We start from the raw sequence: 20,125 nt of genomic DNA on the forward strand, positions 1-20,125 counted from the left end.
TAGGGACGGTTGGGATATGATATTTACGTAAATCGACATTTATCATATAAGCAAACTGGTGCTTTTCTGCCCCCTCAAAATTATTCGGGAGACTGAAAACTGTCATCATTAACGTCTAGCTAGAAAGCAGTCATCATTTTTGTGTTTTGGGAATGGTTGAACACTCGTAAGTCCAGGATTGGTCGATAGGACTTGTTTAGATCAGTTTCTTTTGTCAGGTGAAGGAAGACATTGCATGATGGGATTGACCGAGTTAGGAAATTAGAACCATAAAACCTGTAATGTGGCAGTGTTTGGGGGTCTAACAGGAAATTTGTGCCAGTGGTGTCAGGCTTATTGAGCGTGAGAGGGTATTCCTCGGGTTGGGAGTAGACTGGGAGGAATCTTGCAAGCGAATGAGGTGATCAGCAAGCAGGAGCAGAGAGGCAGACATTGGCGGAACTGCGTGGGTGTCTCTGGTTTTTTTTTTAATGACTTTTCTGTTTTACGAGTGTATCATATAACTATAGTCTATTTATGAAAACCTATTTGGTACCAGTTAATTATACAGGCACCATTGTTCCTCTAATGAAGTGATTCCTAAGCTCATTCCTCAGGGAGCGCTAACTGTGCATGGGTTCCATTTTTCCTAGTTGGTGCACAGGTGTATTCATTACTGGCTGGCACATTTTTAAAAGAACCACAGGTAGAGCTAATTATTTCACTTGTGATTCTTTGAGGAGACCTGGAAAACATGCACTGTTAGTGCTTCCTGAAGAATGAGCTTGGAAAACACTGCTTTCATGTGTTAGAACACGGAAGCCGCTGTTTTCAAAACTGTGTCTGCCCAATGATCATTTATTCTCGGGCTTCAGCCAGTCAGTGGGAGTTTTGGAGCTGTGGGAAAATCTACATCAGCAACACTGTTATGTTGGAGATTTGTAATAGCGTGCATCAGTTCGTATAATTAACGAGCGCCAAAAATGTTAAAGTAATTATTCAAAATAATAACAATAAAATCTGTATAGAGATGGAAAAAGGTGAAATTTACCAACCTGAAGACTAGTTTATTGTATGCCTGCTTGTATAGTTGTAATATCATTTTGTGGTGAAATGTACTAAATATTGCCACCTATCATATCTTCCTTCTTCAGGGTCCATAGGGATCCACAGGAATACCATGGGGAAATGTGGCTGGAGTGATCCAGGCACCAAACAGTTAAGTTTTCAGCTCCCAGGATGCCTCTGGTCCTCCTCCACATATACCCCGCCCCTGGCCACAGGCATTCAGTTTTGAATTTGGGGGGCAGGATTCTGCTCAGGCAGTCCCAAGCTTTTTATTATGTGTTATTTTATTTTAGTTTACTTTAGAGCAAGCAGCGCTAGGCTTCCTAAAGGATACCTGTGCTGCTGCTCCACCTACCCACGCCACAACACCAGTAACCAGACTGGTTATTTAGGTGTGCACCAGTGGAGCTTGGCTAGCGGCGATGCTGGGACCCAGGACTGCAGCCGGAAGCACGGGGACGCAGGTAAGGTGGTTCCCCGCTCGCGGATTGCCACACGGCAGTCTGTACTTCCGGCGGTTGGGGACTTGCCGGAGGTTGCTGTAGTGGGGCGGCTGCGTCTGCTCCCCCACTAGACCACTGGGGGAAGTCAGTCTGCCGTTGGGGACAGAGGCTGCGGCCATGTATAAGGCCAGCTCCCCTGGGGGTTGTTACAGCATAGGGGAGATAGACTCTCCCCGGCAGCCCATCCCCCAGCCCAGATGCTGATCCAGCTGAGGTTTTTCCGTGTCTGGGCTCCTCCTACCTGTATGAGACACACAGCAACCACTATCATTATTGTGCTGAAGCTGCTGGTCTCAGGAGGTTTGGGTCTAGTCTCCCTGTATACGTCTCCCAAGAGGCCAGGTTATACAGTGCTCAAAATCCTACGAAGCCTTGTGTTTTTGAGTAATAGATTCAGGGCACATTGCAAGTATATTTGTATATGCATTGTATGTGACTTTTGCTAGCTCTGCTGTGTTGTTACTGCCTTTATTTTCTGTACTGTCAGATATAACTATCACTACTATTTCTCCTCAACCCTTTGCTACAGGTGTGTTCGGAATATGAAAATATAAATATATATATATATATATATATATATATATTTTTTTTTTTTTTTTTTCAAATTGTACTTCACATTTATTGTTATTTGTGAAGGCAGTCACATTTGCACTTATTTTATTTATGTGTAAGAGTAAACAGGAAACTGAAGCCTCTGTGCTGGTTTCATGTAAAAGAAGTTTGGTGGCCTTGTCCCCCCTCAGGACTTTATAACAGACAGCACACAAACCATCCTGTATAAAGAACCACCTCACCAGTCCAGTCTACCATCCCCTGTACACGAACCATCTTGGGTGTCCTCCTTGTCTCAGGTTATGACGCAGTTAGTGGACCATGCTGCCTCCCTTAATGGGATACCCACAGCAGTTACAGCCTGCTATGTTTGTTCCCCCTGTACATCCTTCCTGGATGGATGTTTATGCCCGCTCAAATGAGAGTACGGCTCAGTCAGCTGGTGCATTTCAACAAATGTTGCAAGCGAACAGACCAGTAGCCACTAAAGCACCTAAGCGGACAATATAATTTTCAGTCTGCTCAGCATGTAGATTCAAATGCATCATCAGGAGAATCAGATGATTCTCTGGCTTCTTCTCCAGGGTCTATCTCAAGAGAGGAGGACCATCCTTCTACAGTGGAACCCTTCTTTGGTGAGGGCGGTCAAATCAATCCTAAATATACAGAATGATGAGCCAGCTCCTAGACCTAGGGCTCCAGTGTTTAAACACCAAAAGGTGGTAAACGCTGAGTTTCTGAAATCTGAGCAGCTCACTGAACTTATGGGAGAAGCATGGAGTAACCCGGATCAACGGTTCCATGCTACAAAAAGATTAGCATCTTTGTATCCTTTCCCACCTACTGAATGTACTATGTCCCTCCTACTGTGGATGCTCATGTGACACATTTAGTCAGGAGTGCTACGTTGCCTATACCGTCAGTATCCTCCCTTAAAGATTCTACACATAGAAAACTTGAAACATGTCTTTAATCAGTGTTTTCATTGTCTGGAGCTGTTACTCGGCCAGCTGGGGCTTGGGTATCCAAGGCTGTTAAAGAATGGAGGGGGGCATTGGAGACTACTCTACCAAATGCTACCAGAGAACAGCTGTCCTATATCTCCCACATTCAGAAAGCGGCCTTCTATTTGGGAGAAGCTGCATTATATGCTCTGATCCTGGCTTCTAAAGCTTCGGTTGTTGCTTATAGGGCCCTTTGGTTAAGGTCCTGGAAAGCAGAAACTGGATCCAAGAAGGCTCTTGAATCCTTGCCTTTTTATGGAAACATACTTTTTGGAGCAGAATTGGATTAGATAGTGGCTACTCTGGCAGCTTCAAAATCTGCCGGTCTGCCACCAACAGCTACTTCAAAGTCTAGGCAGTCACCTTTTCAGTTCTTTCACCCTCAGGGAAGAGAATAAGAACAGACTGTCCTTCAGACAGTCTAGTTGTCGCAGGAGCAGCAGCTTAAGAGGTCCTGGCCAGTCAGATGTCCAACCTCTAAGCAGAATGACAAACCCTCTGTCTGAAGGGGCTCGCCTTCTCCTGGGGGATCCAAGGGTGGGAGGCCGACTTCTTCAATTTGTGGGCCACTGGCATCAAACAGATGCCTGGGTCCGTGAAGTGGTCTCTCAGGGATATGCCCTCACTTTCCGGAGGCATCCACACCAGAAATTTTTTTGCACAACTCCCTCATCAGATTCTATAAAGGCCTTTGCTCCCTGCTGAGGGCAGTGGTGATAATCCCGGTTGCTGGGTCAACAAGGAAAGGGTTATAATTCGAATCTATTTTTAGTTCAGAAACCAAGCGAGTCTCATCGGCCTACTATAAATTTGAAAACCCTCAACAAGTTTATCCATGTACCCAAGTTCCATAAGAAAACTCTTCGGTCAATTTATTTTGGCGGTGGAACGTGGGGATTTTATGACTTCCCTGGACATTCATGATGCGTATCTGCACGTGCATATTACACCATCCCACCAACAATTTCTACATTTTGCTCTCCTGGAACAATATTACCAATTTCAGGCACTGTCCTTTGGCCTATCAACAGCCCCACGGGTCTTCACCAAAATAATGGTGGTTATGACAGCCTACCTCAGGCGTCAAGGAACCAGAATACTGCCATACCTGCATGACCATCTGATATTGGCACAATCTCCAGCTGTTCTACAACACCATCTCCAATTGACCTTTGCCTGCCTACAAAATCACGGCTGGATCATCAATTGGAAGAAATCCTCTCTTTCAGCAGATGGTACATCTGGGGGCACTTTTGGATTCTCAAGCACAAAGGGTGTTTCTGCCAGAAGACAAGATTTCGACCCTAATATTGTGAGTACACAAATTGCTCCGCAAGTGAAGGGTATCCATTCTAATAGCGATGCAGGTCCTGGGGTCAATGGTATCCACCTTTGACATGGTGGAATATGCTCAGTTCCACTCCAGGCCTCTGTATAAATTGATTCTCTCCCGGTGGAATGGGCAGTATCATCTAATACGGTCCCAAAAGATCCTTCTCACTCCGGAGGTTCGTCTCTCTCTTGCGTTGGCTACAAAAGTCTCTAATCTGTACAAGGGTCACGCATTTTGCATTGTGTGCTCCTCACCACGAATGCCAGTTTTGGCAGATGGGGAGGGGGGTGGTGACAGGTCATCATACCTTTCAGGGAAGATGGACAAAGCAGGAAAGTCACTACCCATAAACATTCTGGAGCTCAGCGCAGTATACAAAGCACTCATCCTGGCACAGGACCTACTCCAGATCCAGTCCGACAGCACGACCACAGTAGCCTTTCTCAATTTATCAAGGAGGCAGACAAAGTCACGCAGCAATGACGGAAGTGACAAACTTTCTGATCTCGGCAGAACTTCATCTTCCGGCTATCTCGCCAATATTCATCCCAGGAATCCTCAACTGGGTCGTGGAAGTCGTCAGGAAATACACGCCAGAGAGTGGGCTCTCCACCCGGGGGTTTTGCATCTCCTGGTGAACAAATGGGGCCTACCAGACGTAGACCTCACGGCCTTACATCACAATCACAAGGTCCCCAGGTCCAGAACCAGAGACCCCTCAGCCATCTTCGTGGACACACTGGCAGTACGATGGGACTTCTGGCATATCTCTTTCCTCCGATTTTCCCTCCTCCCAAGGGTCCTCAGAAATTTCAAGCAGAAAGGCAGAACAGTGATACTAGTAACTCCGTTTCCTATTCCTCTATGGCCGGATCTGTTCGTGCAGGGTCCCTGCCTGCATCCAGACCTACCTTGTCTATCTTTGACGGCGTGGCTTTTGAGTCTTCCATCTTAAGAGTTTTTAAGGTTTCTCCAGCTCTGTGATTCAAACGATGCTTAGGGCACGAAAGCCGCCTTCTGCCCGCATCTATTACAGAGTTTGGCATTCTTTTGGTCAATGGTGTTCCCACAGAAAGTATGACCCCAAGGTTTTTAGGGTTTCCCAGGTACTTTCTTTTCTCCAGGCTGGGTTAGCCCTCTGTCTCCACCTGGCTACTCTGAGAGTACAGGTTTCTGCACTGTCAATATGGTTCCAGCAAAAGATTGCATCTCTGCAGTATGTAAATATTGTTGTTGGTTTTTTTTTAGTGCAGCCGCCCTTTGTCCCAGTGGTGGCAACGTGTGATTTGTCTTTAGTTCTCAAAGGGTTACAGGATCCCCCATTTGAACCTCTGGACTCAGTGGATTTGAAGTGGTGACAGCGAAGACACTTTCTCCTCGCTATCTTTTCAACACGCAGTGTCTCTGATTTGGTAGCGCTCTCTTGTCGCTTCCCCTTTTTTATTTTTTACCAGGATAGAGCTGTTCTCCTTACTGGCGGGTTACCTTCCTAAGGTAGTATCCCGTTTTCATGTCAATGAAGAGATTGTGGTTCCAGCTTTTCAGTCTTCAGATCTTTCTGTAGGTGAAAACTCCCTGGATGTGGTTCGTGCTCTCCTTATCTATGTGGATTGTACAAACTATTATAGAAAATCAGACGATCTTATTGTATTTATATGGTTTTCACAAATGAGGCTGGCCAGCTAATAAACAAACTCTGGCTCGATGGTTGCGTATTACTATTTCTACACGCAGGCTGATCTCCCTGTTCCAAACACGGTAACAGCACATTCTACCCGGTCTGTGGGACCATTGTGGGCATTTCGTTGTGGCGCCTCTGATTTGTGCAAGGCAGCCACATGGTGTTTTGTCCACACTCTTTTCTTAGGTTCTACGCCTTTGATACTTTTGCCTCTCAGGATGTTTCCTTTGGGGGGTGGGTTCTCCTTTCTGCTCAGGAGTGTCCCTACCCTTAGGGAAACTGCTTTAGGACATCCCCATGGTATCCCAGTGGATCCTTATGGACCCTGAAGAAAATGAGTTATAGTAGACTTACCTTGATTAATGCTTTTTCTTTGACGTCCATAGGGTCCACAGGACACCCACCCTGACACACCTGGCTGCACTGGGTATTTTTTCTTTCGGTCACGGATTCCCTTATCTTGTGTGAGAGTGTTTCTAGTATACATTGTTCTTCTCCTCTTTCCTTCTCCTGCCTTGGGCTTGTTTACAAAACTAAATACCCCAGGGGCGGGGTATATGTGGAGGAGGCACAATCCCAGAGGCATCCTGGGAGCTGAAAGCTTAACTGTTTGGTGCCTGGATCACTCCAACCGCATTTCTTCATGGTATGCCTATGGAACCTATGGACTTCGAAGAAAAAGAGTTAACAAAGGTAAGTCTACCATAACTCTTTATTTTTAACAATCTCCCTCTTTTTTTTCTTTTTTTTTTTGCAGTGCCTTTGACTTGGTGAACATTCATCTTTTCCACGATGCTTCCAATTTAATTGCTTGGGAATCCAGCCCATCTACCTACTCAGGAATACGACAGAAGGCTCTAAGTTATGTTTTAAATAGGTATGTGGCTGGTTGCTGCAGTTGTTACTCTTGTAAAGCTCCCCTAGTGGTGTGTGAGTGGAATAGACAGATCATATTAGTCTTTAGGTATTTTTTAGTACCTAGATGTATTTGGTTAAGTACGACCAGGGGCACCACAATGTTTTTAGGTTGGGGGGGAAAGATCTAATTTAATTTTGGTGCCCTTAAATTGCTGAATGTGGCCCCCTTAGGGGCAGCTGGAGTAACTGCTACACCACCACCCTGACAAGTCTTTACTTTTGCTGATTTGGCTCTGTATGGGGACATCACTGCTCTGTCTCATCACTAAGACACAACACTAATACAGAGCTTACCGTGCAGCTTCAGGAATGCATGCAGCCAAAAGTGTGTCCCTGTACATACAGTTTTTCCAATCAGTGCCAGGAGAGGAGGAGGACAGTTACCTGCGTACTGCCGGGAGTTGCAGTTTGGTATAGGCTTAGGAGCTTATCGCTACAGTGCACTGAGCTTCGCTTTTGGACTACAGATACCATCATGCAACACAAGTTTGCAGTGAGAACGGCTCGCAGGACCCTACTTGCACCTAATAATAGGATCAAGCCCAGTGTATGCACCCGGCTATTCCCTGTACTATACACACACCAGTGCAAATACACTGTAGGTGTAAAACAAGAAAAAAATTAAAGAATGAAAAACAAATACACCTCCCAAATGCCGCAAACTTTGCTTCATCTGGCCACCCTATGTACACGCACACTTAGTGACTACAACGCAGGCTCCACCCAAATACAGACATTGGGGCTCCCAGTCCCTCTAATCCTGCAATTCATGCAACAAGTAATAATGCATTAAGTTTAGCACAATAGGTGCAGTGCGCACTGCATTCATGCCACACATTCTTATCACACACCACTACACACACTATGCTGGGCTGGCTATACCCAGAGGAGGAAGACAGGCTCAGACGTCACCTTATAATCACCAAACACCAAGAGCATAGAAACATTCTTATTAAAAAAAACAAAAAAACAAAACACAGATTTCAGAAGGGTATAAATAGCTGCACATTTAATTTGATTTTGTTTAGTCTTAATATAGGAGGTGTCAATAGTCTGTATTGTGAGTTGGCAAATGTGGTCAAAAATAAACAAATATGCACACTCATTTTCCCTAAACTTTATTCTCGAAGTCTGACGTTACATACAGGTGTGTGTGTGTGTATCCAACATAGTAATTACTTCACTGCTTCTGTTCATTCCTCAGTGTACAGCAAACATTACACCTGCTGCCTTCCTCTGATGCATCCCCCCCCCCCATGAGGCGGCTGCTGATCTGCTCCATGGGTCAGAGAAGCATGTGATGAGCTCCACCAATCAGAGCTTGGCATATGCCTCTTTGACCTTTTATGCAAAGTCTCATGGGACTTACACAGCTCCCAGCAGTGCATTCAGTGAGGGTTGTTGCTAGATCCAAGTTGGAGAAAGGGGATGCGTTCGGCATCTCGGGGGTCATGTTGCCGACTCTTACATTACCAGCGCTGTAATACTGACGCCGGTCAGAATCCAGGCGCCAGCATCCCGACCACCGGGATGCCAAAGGTAAGTAGCGGGGTTGGGGGAAGGGTTAGGTTTAGGGTTAGGCACCAGGGGAAGGGTTAGTGTTAGTTAGTAAAAGGGGAGGTTTAGGGTGCGGGGAGGGGTGAGGTTAGGTTCAGGCAGTAGGGGCAGAGGTTAGGGTTAGGCGCCAAAGAGGGAGGGTTAGGGTAGAGAGAGGGGGAGGGTTAGCATACCAAACAAGAAGTGTCAGTATTTAACCCTGTCGGGATTCTGAGCAAAGCGAGCTCGCGAGAGGACACTTTTGGCCCCCGTTCTGAGACTTGCCCCTCCCCCTTTTGTCTGGGGGTCACGTGGTTGTGACCTCAGAGGTCCTTTACAGCACCTCGTTCTAGACCTAACCATTCAGTGAGCCCCTGGCGCCTCTCTCAAATGCTCCTCCCCCGTCCCTCCCCCATTCTGGCGCCAATAAGTACGACAAGAGGTAAGTTATTCCACAATCTCATTGCTTGTGAGTTTTTTCCCAACTACGTTTTGTTCTTACAAACTAAAGGCCCATGTTTTCCCTTACGCCTTCCACCACCCCAGCAACCTGTTCCTAAGTAATCTAAACATAAGATGCAAGTGAATCTGCATGCGGATGCAAGCATACTTTTTTTGTGCACATGTGCGGTATGATTTCTCATTAATAAAACATGCATGTGTGTCCATCTCTACATGAGCCCCAATATGTTCAGCCTCCATTATTTTACCAGCCCGTCTGACTGAGCCATGATAAAAAGTCCAGTAAAGTTCCCCCCCCCCCCCCCATCAATGGAAAATGTTGTAGATTACTCAGCGAAAAATGGACAAGCAGAAGACGCATTATGTTCACCCTGCCTGACTGTTTAGGTCAATCAGAGAAAGCAATGTCCTTTCTCACTCTGCCATCTCTTTGTCATTATTTGTACTGTGTTATACATAGAGGTCTAGACAATAGCTGCTTATCCCATTCACACCATGCATGCCCCTCTGACACTGGGGCTTTTAAACAGTATTTGTTTTAAACAAAGGTTGCCTGTTGGACACATTCACTTCCCCCGTTTTTTGTTTTTTTTTCCTTATCCCTGTTTTTCCTCTCTAAAGGATGGTACTTGGCAGTGATGTCACAAAAAAGGAGGAGCCTAGTGATGCAACAAAACGGCAGCAGCCAATGTCCTTGCAGTCTGTTGGTATAATTTAACAAGAGACTGTGTAGATGTGTGTATGTATAGTGTGTGTATCTGTATATACATATAGGTGTGTGTGTGTGTGTATATATATATATATATATATATATATATAGATAGATATATATTATATTTCTCCTCTAGAATCCACCGTACATTCCCCCCACGTCATGTGTAGGTGCATTGCTGGGCTGCAGTAGTTACGGTTAAACCTTCATTTCACATACTGGGCAATTGCTTAGATCTTGCTTATGAGGAGAAAGTAATTTCCCTAAATGGTGAATACCTTATTCTCACGTTAAGTCCTTTGCCTTTTTGGTTCTGTGTGTGTATACTGTATACACATGTTGCATTGTGCTCATTATATGCCTTGCAAAACAAATAAAGCAGTTAAGCATTACAATTCTAACCTCTATTGTCTCCCCCTTCCTGTGGCTGTCATATCTGTTACTGTACATCAATCATTTATAGACACAAGGCTGAATACCACCCCCATTGTCCTGTCCCCGCCGGGTAGCACGCTGCCCGCTTCATTAAACTAATTTTGTGTCCTCAGACCTCCCAAGATGGCCTGGCACCGGGGGCGGGAAGTGACTGTAGTTTTAGTGCTAACTGTGGGTCAGAGATGTTGCGATGGGGTATCATTAAAATGTGACATTTGCCAAGAAAGTGTCTCTGCATCTCATCCTTCCATGACTTTGGGGGGGGGCGGGGAGCTTTGAATCCAAGATTGCTCTGCCACTTGTGGAATCGCATTCACACGAATTGGCCATTTTGAGAAAGCACCGAGCCGCAGATCCGGACCTCCATAGTGTAATGATGGGCTGAGCAGTACAATGGAGCAGTTCTGTAAAAGCAGTGAATAATGACTAACCCTTTTCATCAGCGCTGCTAACCTCTTGGCAACCACCAGCACACTCTATTCTGATCGGCTGATTGGGGTGGACAATACACTGAAGCTCACTTTGAATGAATGCTACCACCAACAGTGTCCCTATTCAAGGTTTTGGGAACCATCTTTCACCATTGTGTAGCACCACTCTCCTCCAGACAGTAGGAAAGGGGATAGTGAGAACATATATATACGAGGAAAGTGCTTCTTTTCTTGCCTGTAATCCCCTCTTAAAGCTGCATAGATCGACATTTCCATCTGAGCAACAGGGAACCATTCAGTGTCAGATAAACACAGAGGGGAGAGGTTTAAAGTCAGTCCTGGAAATCCCTTTAACGGCATGGCGTGATAATGCAGATTTAGTGCCTCTGAAATCAGAAGCTGATAAGTCTTTTCCTCTAAGATCTTAAACTGCTAAAGAGCATTTAACATTATAGTGCTTCAAACAAAGCGGGGGAAAAAAAATACTGCTTTCAACTGGAAAGTCTTTTAAGACGCGCCTTTCCCAGCTCAGAGCTTGCTGGCTGCCTGTCTGATGTGTGTAGGGTTGCCTGATTAAATGTTTTCTGAGTTGACATGCTATACATTGTTTAAGTTACTGAAGCATTGGCACTTTAGAAGCCAGAGGAAAACTCGCATCCTTTCCAGTTTCCGGGAACGTAGGGCTTTCCCCGCCCCGCTCCCCATACGCCTCTGCCTGTCAAACGGGATAATCAGGAATCTGCGTGAGTATCACCACCTGCGTCTTTTGCTGAATCAGCCCCTATATGCGTATGTTATGCAAAGTTGTACGCATCTCTGCGACCAGACCACCCCTCTCCGTGGGCTTGATTTCATAATTATTATCGGTACGCACTTGAACCAGCCCTAACTTTGGTGCAAAAGATGCACCAGAAAATGTAAGCAGAACTCTGCACAGCTTGCAAATCTGTGTACGCCCAGTTACACCCCCACATTAACAAGCGGTAATGTGACTGGCATGCCTACGGCGCTGCATCACCTTTAGTTGCACTTCGTTCCGGAGCATGCATTAGCCCCTGTGAGGGATTAGGGGTCTATTTACTAAGCAGTGTTAAGAGACAAAGTGATAAGGTGCCAGCCAATCAGCTCCCAACTGTCATTTTTCAAACACAGCCTGTGAGATGGCAGGTGGGAGCTGATTGGCTGGCACCTTATCACTGACATCACTTTTCACTCTGTCTCCTAACACTGCTTAGTAAATAGACCCCTTAGTCTCTAATGTACCACTAATAGCCCCATCATCATGCATGTCCTTTAATAGCTAATTGCATTGAAGATTGTCCTTTCCTGTCCACGTTCACATGAATGGATTGTCCAGTAATTCTGTTTTGCAAACAAGGTGTTGATGAGAATATTCCCTGCTTTAGTCTGTTGGAAATCACTGCGGTCTATCAGGGCATCATCCAGAACCTAGACTTGTAGACCTGTCATTGACATCCCTGTTGTCTGCAATGAACAGTGATTTGTGATGAAAATGTGTTAAGAAAATTGCGACTGAGTGCTCTGCAATATAAAAGTGCTCCATTCTGTAAAACTTTGAACGTTATTCTGGAATACTTTACCCACCACCAGTAAATATTTGTAATAAAAGCCGACCAGGCTGTGGATGTTCTGCTCTGCTTGTTATGCTCCCTCTATGCAGTTAGGTTGTAAAGAGCTGTAATGTCCTCAGAATAGACCACCTAGTATTTTACTCATGCTTAAAAATTTAGTCGGGGTTGCCTCCCAGAATCCTCTATTGTCTGTATTAAAGTGGAGTGTTATGGAGCTTATCTGTGAGGTCCCTGCCTATATCGAAGCCTACCTTATGTGAGTCTCTTAGTACACACTGTACATCAACGTGAGACCCTCCAGCTGCTTTGGAACTACATATCCCAGCATTCCCTGCCACAGTTTTGCAATCAGGGCAGGTTAAAACTGTGGCAGGGCATGCTAGGGTGTATAGTTCTACAGCAGCTGGAGGACACCATGTTGTAATCCTTGCTGTATATACTACCCATCCAGGCTTAAAGTAGACACTTAACCACAATGCTGCTCTGCCATGGCTGACCTTCTGATGATCATGTCAGCAGAACTCCCTGACGTTGTCCTGGGCGTCAAAGTCCGTGAAATGAGATTTCATTTGAAGGGTTTGACATTGCTCCTGTTTGCCTTTAGAAATTCTGCCTGGTCTAGTTCAACAGGAACATTTTTACATTGTAACTGTGAAATCCGGGCATAAAGCAGCCTTTTGTGGCTCATTATTTTCTCACAAATATAGTCCATTGTTGTAGAGCTGAAGTTAATTTGATCAACATTGGGACATTTAACTTTTATGTCTGGTCAAAAGACCTGTTTCACGCTCATTTTGGTCATTGAAAGGGGATGATTGCCAGAAAAATAATGTTACAGTTAACAATTCGGAGCAATTAGTTTCCCAGGGAGAGAAGATGTGTTGCGCAGGCTCCATACAGCTATTCTTTGTGGTTTTATGGGTACTCATTAGTCATCTGTCAGGGTGTCTCAAAGACCTCTCCAATCTAAATGTTTCTCTTCTGTCTTTCCCAGAAATAGCAGCTGAAAGAGGCAAAGAGGGAGCCTCTGGTTTCTAAGCAAAAACTTACTTTTAGCCCAGAAAGAACTGGGCCGTTAGGGGGGGGGAACGTTGATGGACTAGCAAGCAGCACACCTTTTCTTCATCCGTCCATTCTCCAGGACGGTAAATCATGCTTCTGGTGCTTTGTTATGTAAAGGACATGATGTCCCAGCAACCAACCAAATCTTCTGTAACCCTGATTGGATCATAGTAAAAGGAGCAAAAACCCTGTGTGTGTTGTCCAAAACATTTAAAACTAAAGTAAACATAGTTTATTTTAATCTACATAAAGCTTGATGTATCGAACCTTCAAAAGATTGGAGAAGTTGGCCACAGCAACCAATCCGCTTCTGCCTATCGTTTTATAGAACGATCTTGATCTATCCTATCGACGTGCTGATTGGTTGCTATGGGCAACTTTTCCGCTTGTCCACTTCTCAACTCTTTAGAAGGTTTCATATATTCTCCCCATAGTCCTGTGGTAAAATTGCTGCCTCAGCTATTTGTTGGTTGCCAGAACAGTGTTTTGTTTTCCTCCTAGTGTCCCATCTGAATGCAGTAATAAAAGGAATGGACAATCCCGCGCATGGAATGCCATAGTGTAAAGTATAACCGCTAAAATGACTCTATCCATTGCACAGCAGATTAAATGTTTGCAAGTTGTTGGCAACTTCCATTTTCTAATATTTGCTTAGAGAAAGCATCATGTCGTCATGGTAACCGCTTTGTTCTCCCCATAAAGTGATGCTGTACACCATCTAACAGCGTGTCCATGCTTTCCAGAAGGGGTCAGTGATTACTCCTACGCCATGATCTACGGCAGGGATAGGCAACGTGCTGCACTCCAGGGGGTATGTTTACTAATGGGCGATTTGTCAAGTCGCCGTTCACTGATGTATTTAAGGGCAACAGAGAGAAATGCTAAATCCAGGCTTGTTTAACATTTGATCATCAGCAGCTACACATAACAGGATGCCCTGCCATATCAGCAAACTGTAGCAGGGCATTCTGAGATGTGTAGTGCCACTTGTTGCCTACCCCTGATCTACAGAGTAGGAATGATGTATACATTGTACATTATTAAAGCATGGATACATTTCTAACGTTTACCTTCTAATATTTAATTGCCTTTTTAAGCCTTTTAGCTCCCAACTAAATTCATTTTATTTTATTGTCTTTAATTCATGACCAATTCTCATACTCTAGGGGGGCATATGTAGTTGGCCGCGAGATTCTTGCTGCAAAAGTTAAGGCGGCTATCTCAACCAATTTTCAATTATCGTGGCTATGCTCGTTCCCTTCTCGCTTTATCCAATTGAAAAAAAATTAGCGAGATAATTTTTTAGTTAAATGCTAAAATACATTTTGGGGTGCATAAACAAATAGATTTGAGTCATTTGAAGCCACTTCAAAAAATTATTTATAATACACCTGTAACCCCCATCTGCAATGTTAAAACACCTGTCCATCCATACACATGAGCCCCATCTTTTATCCCAATATTCTTCACTTTGCAGAATATCACCCAAATAATTGCATGTAATGGTCCAATTAAGTGAATTGAAAATTTCTAATTGACTAATTGATCATGTGGGGGGGGGTCTGCACAATGTCCTGACATTTTTAGCTTAAAATAACAATTTCTCCCTACCTTGCACCTGCTCTGGGGCTGTGAGAGAAACGCTGCGTTAAATCCTTCTGAAATTGTAGCGGCAAAAATTTTCGTGCCCAATTGAATAACAAAAACCCATCGGCCAGCTGAAATTTCTCGTGCCGTCAGAAAAAAAAAAATTCACATGAATATATGCCCTTAGAGGGTCTATACTTACTAAGTGACAGTGTTCCATTCTCTGTGGATTGCATCCCTTTGATTTACTTATGGCCAAGCTACCGGAAACTTGCAGAGAATCCAGACTTTACAATACAATAGAACATCGTAGCACCATCAATTTTTTTCCTCATAAGTAAAAAAAAAAAAAAAAAAAGACTCATAAAGAAATGGGTTTAGAAACGCCGCAAATCGCCAAAATATTTTGGTGGTTGTGACATTCAAGAGAGCGCAAAAAAGCGCTGAGCTGTTTGACCATTCAGAAGGAGAGGAATCCCAATACACTTATAAAGAACGCAATCATTATCTATTTAATAAGGAAGCAAACACTGTGTAGTACTGATTTTTCTTATGAGGGAAAAATTGTTTGTTTCTATTAAGAGTACAGTATTTATACATTATATTAAAGGTGCAATATTGTTAATTGATGTTTAAAATGTTTTACATTTATTATGGATAATTATGTAAATGGTGCTCACACCATACAATAATTGCTTCCCTGTCATTAAAGAATTGTTAACAAATAATATTGCTCCTTTAGTATAATTCATAAATTATAGCATTCTTAATAACATTATACAATAATTAACATATGAATAAGTGTTTTCCTCCTAAGATAATTAGCAATGTTACCTGCCTCCTCATCCAATACATAATAATAATGATAATAATAATAATAAAATAAAAACACAAAGCCACCATAAAACATATGGACATCAGAGGTTTACAAAACCCAATAAAAACAGCTCAATAATAAATTAATTGGTCTGGTGCTTCAATATGCCGGCGATGTGCAGGAGTTTCAAAACCTCAGCTTAGTAAATTTACCCCTTGGGCTTTAAAGTCGAAGCATTTTTGTGCAAATGGTAGTATCTGATTCAACCTTTCATCCTCCTTTTCTTGTGCACTCGCTTGCGGGGTCTCAAATAATGCTGATTTTCATTTGCAATTAAAGTCTCTCAGAAGTTAAGCAGAAGAAAATACTGCATGTGTATATAAATATTATTCTTTCTGCAATTACATTGCGATGTCACATCAAATGAATGGAATCATTATAGAAAACGCGTCACGTTAACCAGACAAGTTTTTCTCTTTTAGTTTCTTGCTAATCTAAATGAAGGAAAATCCATAAATGCTAATGTCACTTAATATTGTTATATTATTAGATTAGATGAAAATGAACGACCCTTGTGGTTTTATTTATATCCCCTAAGTATACCTATTTATAATGGGCACGTCAGATGAGACTCTGAATCACAGAGTGTTCCGTCATAGTTAATAGAAGCTCATCGGGCCTAGATTTAAATATAAATCAATTTTAAAATGCTTAGAACGCTGTTAAAAAAGTAAATAAAATCAGTAACTATGTAGACTTGCTTAGTTTTACCCCTTTTCTTGGCCAACTTTTAAGTGCTCAATTAGTAAATTGGCGTAAAGTATTAATGTGAAAATTGTACTGTATTTTAGAAAAACGAAAGCTCTTATCCTAATGTATGTTTCTCACATTCTCCTGTGTAGGAGTGAAGGGGTTAATACAGTTATGTAGTTAGCCAGCAACTCACTGCATGGAAACCTGGTTAAGAGGTTTAGTTGTTGTTGTTCAGACTAACACCAGAATGGGGAAGCAATGTGATCTGACTTTGTCCGTGTGATGATTGTTGGTGCCACCCTGGTTTCACCATCTCAGAAACTGCTGATGTCCTGGGATTTTCACGCACAACATTCTCCTAGAGTTTAGTAAAAAAAACAAAAAAAAACGTGTGCTGCAATTCTGTGTCAAAAAATCCTTGTTAATAAGAGAGAAGTCGGGGGAAATGGACATATAAATTCAAGCTGACGGGCAGATGATAGACTAAAACCATGCGTTACAACAGTGATCTAAAGTCTCACACGTGGTTTGCCGCTGTAAAGTTTCCCCTGGATCTTCTGGGTTTGTTCTCCTGGTTCCGCACACCGTGTCTCTTAATTGCAGACGGATTGCTCCCAAATGTGTGATGTTTGTTGGCAATATTCAGAGAGTGTTTGCATTTATTCACACTGCTCCTGATCAAGATGTTGATGTACCATTGTAACATCTGAATTAAAGGATTGTGTGGTTTATCGTTTATAAGTCTCTGCGTTGCTTATTCTGTGGTGTGGAACTACTTTATTCATTGGATGGCAACAGAGCAAATGTATTTGCATTGCTGAGTGAGTGACAAACGTTTTTTTTTAGATTTGTGCAGTCATGCTTTAGCTTTGCTTTTGGTACAGTATCATCAACATTTTGTAGAGAGCGATTCTTCAAAGATGAATTTGTATAGAAAATGATTGATTATCTTTTGTTGGCTCTAGTTTGGTAGTAATCACTTTTTAGCTGATTTTTCTATCTCCGTGAAATCTACTTCCGCTCTTACAGGGTAAGGCTGGTCTTTATGTCCTGATCTCACTGAATGGGCTCATGGCATGACACAGAGAACAAAAGAGATGTTGTTGGATACTGTTGCTAACACAGAATGATTCCATTGTTCTCCTGTACAGGGAATGCTTGGTTATTGAATTCATGAGGGGCCCTGTTTTGTGATCAATATCGTGAAGTTACACTGCAGTAGTTAAACATTACAGCATGCCCATGTTACCCATATACAAACATACAGTGATTGCGTGTTCTTGTTATGAAAATCAGGGTGCTAGTTCTGTGATATAGCTTTTCAGTGACGTGGGTCTATTCATTCAGTGCATACCATTTTACAAGCGTTTCAGTCACCTGTATGTGTCATTGTTTTTTGTATGACTTATCCCACATATTGTAACATTTTGTAGATGGCTGCCTTGACTGTTATGCCCGTGGGTGGGATGAAAAATACTTGGAATTGATGGTTCTGTAAGGGCTCTGCTTCTACCTTCAGTACGCTGCAACTTCCCTATTTTGTGACATCTCTTAGGTGTTGCTTATTCCACCCAGGGTTACCAATGTAGCACACCCAAAATGGCTGCCTCGTCTGATACCTTTCGTGGGTGGATTATGTAATCTGCAGAATTTGGGTGAATTTATCACCCAAAATGGTTGCACCAACCAGATGTATGAAGCTCTGGAAAGTGATAAAGTGCAGATTGATAAATGACCAGCCATTCAGCTCGTAACTGTCATGTTACAGGCTTTGTTTGAAAAATGACAGTTGGGAGCTGATTGGTTGGTCGTTTATCACTTTCCACTTTATCACTTCCCAGAGCTTCATACATCCCTGTTCACTCTGTTCATTGTTTTTTGGTTTGTGTTCTTGCGGTAATATTAAACCTCTGTGCGATGCTTTTTATGCTTGTAAAGCGACTTGGAGTCCTGCTGGAGAAAAGCTCTATAGAAATAAACTGATTGATTATTCTTTGGCTTTTGTGGAGAAGTACAGCAGAGTTTGTAACTTGTGGGCCAGCAGCTGCCCATAACTGAGTCCATGATGGGGAAGTAGACTCGTTTAAATGAATAAAGGTGGTTCCTGTGCACTGAGCTTATCAATCAATAGTGAGCTGCTCACAGTAATAGGCTACCCTCTGCCTATCAATTAGGATCAATATATAAAATAGGAGTATGTAGCGCTCAACTTCTTGATAACTATGTGTTATCTAATTTACCCTCTATCTTCAACAAAATATATCTGTATATAATTATATTGTATAGATATTTCAGTGAGAAATTGTTGTTACGCAGATGAAGAGATTATTAGGGGTATTCAATATGGGTGCGATAACATCGTTTTTTGCGTTAATATCGCACTTTCTAACGTTTTTGCGTTAATATCACTTGTTTTAGTTTTACACCGTATTCAATTTCAAAGACTTATCGCAGTTTTGAAAAGCATTTGATAAAAAACGGTGATAACTTTTCACCATTGAATAGGTGTCGAAAACAAGTGCAGAATTGGGGTTTAGGGGTGCAGGCTTAAAAAAAAATAGCCTGCACCCCTGAGATTGACATTTAAAAAACTGTCAAAAAAAAGTTTTAAAAAAAATAGGGACACCCCAAAAATGGGAAAAAATTGTTAAACAATAGGGAAATAGGTTCAGGGCTATTCTGCAAGTATGCGGCAGATGTTTTCTAGAATAGAATTATAGCGGCAGGTGCACAAATGCAGAATTTTTAAAAAATTACTTTAGGGACACCAAAATATGCTAGTACCCATATTTATGTACCCCAAATTTGATGGGACCACTTAAAAAAACGAAAAAAATAACCTAAGTGCTCTTCTGCATCACTTCTTCAATGTCTGGAAAAAAGCACCTGCTGCGGCTATTTAAATCCCCGACTTTCAATTAAAGGCTAAAACGGGGGTATCCATAGTGTTCCCCCATGTTTTTACAACTTTAGGGGGGTCTTACAATTATTTTAAGGAAAAATTTGTAACTTTACGCAAATCCAACTTCGTAGTTTCCCGTTTTCGTTAATTTTATTTTGAATACGGGGATAAGCGGGAGCGCGCACCATACCTTTACGCAGAAGAAAACTCCGATATGAAACGTTTCCCGATTTATAAACATTAAATTGGTCATAGTGCTACACCATATTTTCTCTGTATTATTGTTGGTGAACAGGTGTGCACTTATACATTGCTGATATATGGTCTATGACCCACACTCTAAATGTGACTAATAGTATTAATGATATCTGTATCCAATAGACCCATTGTGAACCAACTAAACAGTATTATACAGATACTACATATATAATCTCTTCATCTACGTAACAACAATTTCTTACTGCATTATCTATACAATATAATTATATACAGATATATTTTGTTGAAGATAGAGGGTAAATTAGATAACACATAGTTATCAAGAAGTTGAGCGCTACATACTCCTATTTTATACTATGATGGGGAAGGAAATGTTTATTTTACAAAAATCAGATTATATTTACGGAGTCTTATTAATTGGCCTATTTATGAAATGGAGAACAATCCTTTCTTCCTATTTATCAAAGGATACTACCGGCAAAAGCTTCCTGAGAAAAGCATAGTGAAGCATACTTTATAAACCCGCATGGCGACAACAGAGGATATAATAAATGATGTGCAAATTATTATTACCCTAGG

General features: G+C 42.5%; 1 protein-coding gene across 3 annotated transcripts in view; it reads left to right on the forward strand.

Moving 5' to 3' along the window:
- Positions 1 to 20,125, forward strand: part of INPP5A (inositol polyphosphate-5-phosphatase A) — a 567,250-nt gene that overhangs the window by 363,863 nt on the left and 183,262 nt on the right. For all 3 annotated transcript variants that reach the window (XM_088476881.1, XM_088476880.1, XM_088476879.1), the window contains exon 8: positions 6,878 to 6,997. In XM_088476881.1, coding sequence (XP_088333007.1) covers positions 6,878 to 6,997 — 120 coding nt within the window. The remainder of the gene's footprint in view (positions 1 to 6,877; positions 6,998 to 20,125) is intronic.

Source organism: Taudactylus pleione, unplaced genomic scaffold (assembly GCF_031769625.1).
Source record: "Taudactylus pleione unplaced genomic scaffold, aTauple2 ptg000198l, whole genome shotgun sequence".
Classification (NCBI taxonomy): Eukaryota; Metazoa; Chordata; class Amphibia; order Anura; family Myobatrachidae; genus Taudactylus; species Taudactylus pleione.